This window comes from Charadrius vociferus, unplaced genomic scaffold (assembly GCF_000708025.1).
Source record: "Charadrius vociferus isolate BGI_N301 unplaced genomic scaffold, ASM70802v2 scaffold213, whole genome shotgun sequence".
Taxonomy (NCBI): Eukaryota; Metazoa; Chordata; class Aves; order Charadriiformes; family Charadriidae; genus Charadrius; species Charadrius vociferus.
In genome coordinates this window covers 4,586,099-4,587,607 of record NW_009647828.1, presented here as the reverse complement: position 1 = coordinate 4,587,607, position 1,509 = coordinate 4,586,099, and the positions used below count along the sequence as shown (strand labels likewise).

General features: G+C 41.0%; 1 protein-coding gene across 1 annotated transcript in view; it reads right to left on the bottom strand.

The window, feature by feature from the left end:
* Nucleotides 1-828: 828 nt before the first annotated feature.
* CD8A (CD8a molecule) overlaps nt 829-1,509 on the bottom strand; it is a 6,407-nt gene continuing 5,726 nt past the window's right edge. Inside the window, exon 6 of the mRNA XM_009882514.1 lies at nt 829-883. Coding sequence (XP_009880816.1) covers nt 829-883 — 55 coding nt within the window. The remainder of the gene's footprint in view (nt 884-1,509) is intronic.

The following is a 1,509-nucleotide window of genomic DNA, read 5'->3' as shown; positions in this document are numbered from 1 at the left end:
AATATTTACATCAAATACAGTGCTGAAAAAACAAAACTTACTGTAGTCAATGAACATGTCCGAAGAAGGTAGGCTAAAAGTCCTGCTTAACCAAAGCAAGTGACAAAGACTTTATTTTTTTTATTTTTTTTTTTACACTACTCAAACCATTTCTTCTAGAAAAAGAAAATCCTACCTTCCCTGCTCAGGCAGAACTGCTGAAATCAGTGGAAGTGGGGCTAGCAGCAGAACAGCAATAGCAAGAGGCAAACAGTAAACCTTAGCCCCCAGGGTTATAAAACCTTTAAAAGTAAGGCCCTTTAATCAATATTTACCTTCTCAGTGCAGCCTTGTGTTATATTAGATGAAACAGTAAAATTCCTAGGAGATACGTGGCACCATGAAAAGAGGGTCTGTTAAGCGAGAGGTTTTATTTCTAAGTAATCTTGTAGCAAGTTCAACTTTTAGCTGCATTTTAGAAAGAATTACATAGTCTTGAGGAAAGATCCAACTAACATCCTCGTTTCTCATTGGCTTATCACTGATACATGTCAGCATCGGGATTGACCTGTTTCTTTTGCCTGAACCGGAGAGCTCTGTCACTGGGGATAGAGGTGGTGTTTGGCCTTGGGAATTAATCTGAAAGGTTTTGAAAGGTTTTTGGAAGGAGTTGTGCTTTAGCGTGCAAGAAGTGCCTGCTTGCTGTCTGCATGCCTGCTCCATCTTGTCTTTCCAAATTTGTCAAGGGTAGAGTGCATGAGAAGTTGTAGCAGTATAGATAACGTAGGTGATGGACTTATGCAGTGACAGCTCCCAGAAGATGATCCAGAAGCCAGAAGGTGCAGATGCTTACATGTGTTGGTTTGGTGCGCTGGGTTTCACATTGGGCTTCCCATTCGCAGGTCTAGAGAGAGAAAAGGTTTTGATTTACTTCAGTGTAGAAGGAACAAGAAGGCAATTAATGTATGGCTGCTGATCAGCTCGTTTAGCCTTGGTCTGCAGCCAGGGACCTCGAAGAACAGGCTGCAAAGTGTTCCTAAATCCCCTTTTTTTTTAAGATACACTGATAATCAATTGTTTGGGGTTTTTTTAATTAGCGTAAAAGTATGGTGTGGTTTTTTTGTTTTGTTTTGTTTTTTTAATTTGCCTCTGACTTCTGCACACTTCTGTCCTCATCAAGCCTTTCTCCACACTCCAAAATGCTGGGAGCTGAAATGGGAAGAAAAGCTTGGGGCTTTTTTGGAGTTGGGGAAGCTGTTATCAGTTCATAAGGATTTTTTCTTCTGGCAAACCAGTTTCCTGCAGAGAAGTTTAAAAGGAGGCTTTCTAGACTACCAGCATGTTCCCAAAACGATGGAAATGACTGGTCTCCAGCAACTGATAGTTTTATGCTGATTTAATGAGTTGGAGATTTGGCACACATTTGCACTGAAGATAAATTTGTGGTGGAAAATGAATCCTTCAGCTGCCAGCAAGAATCCTAGGCCAGATCCTGAGGCGCTCTTTAATTGGGTGCATTGCACTATTAAC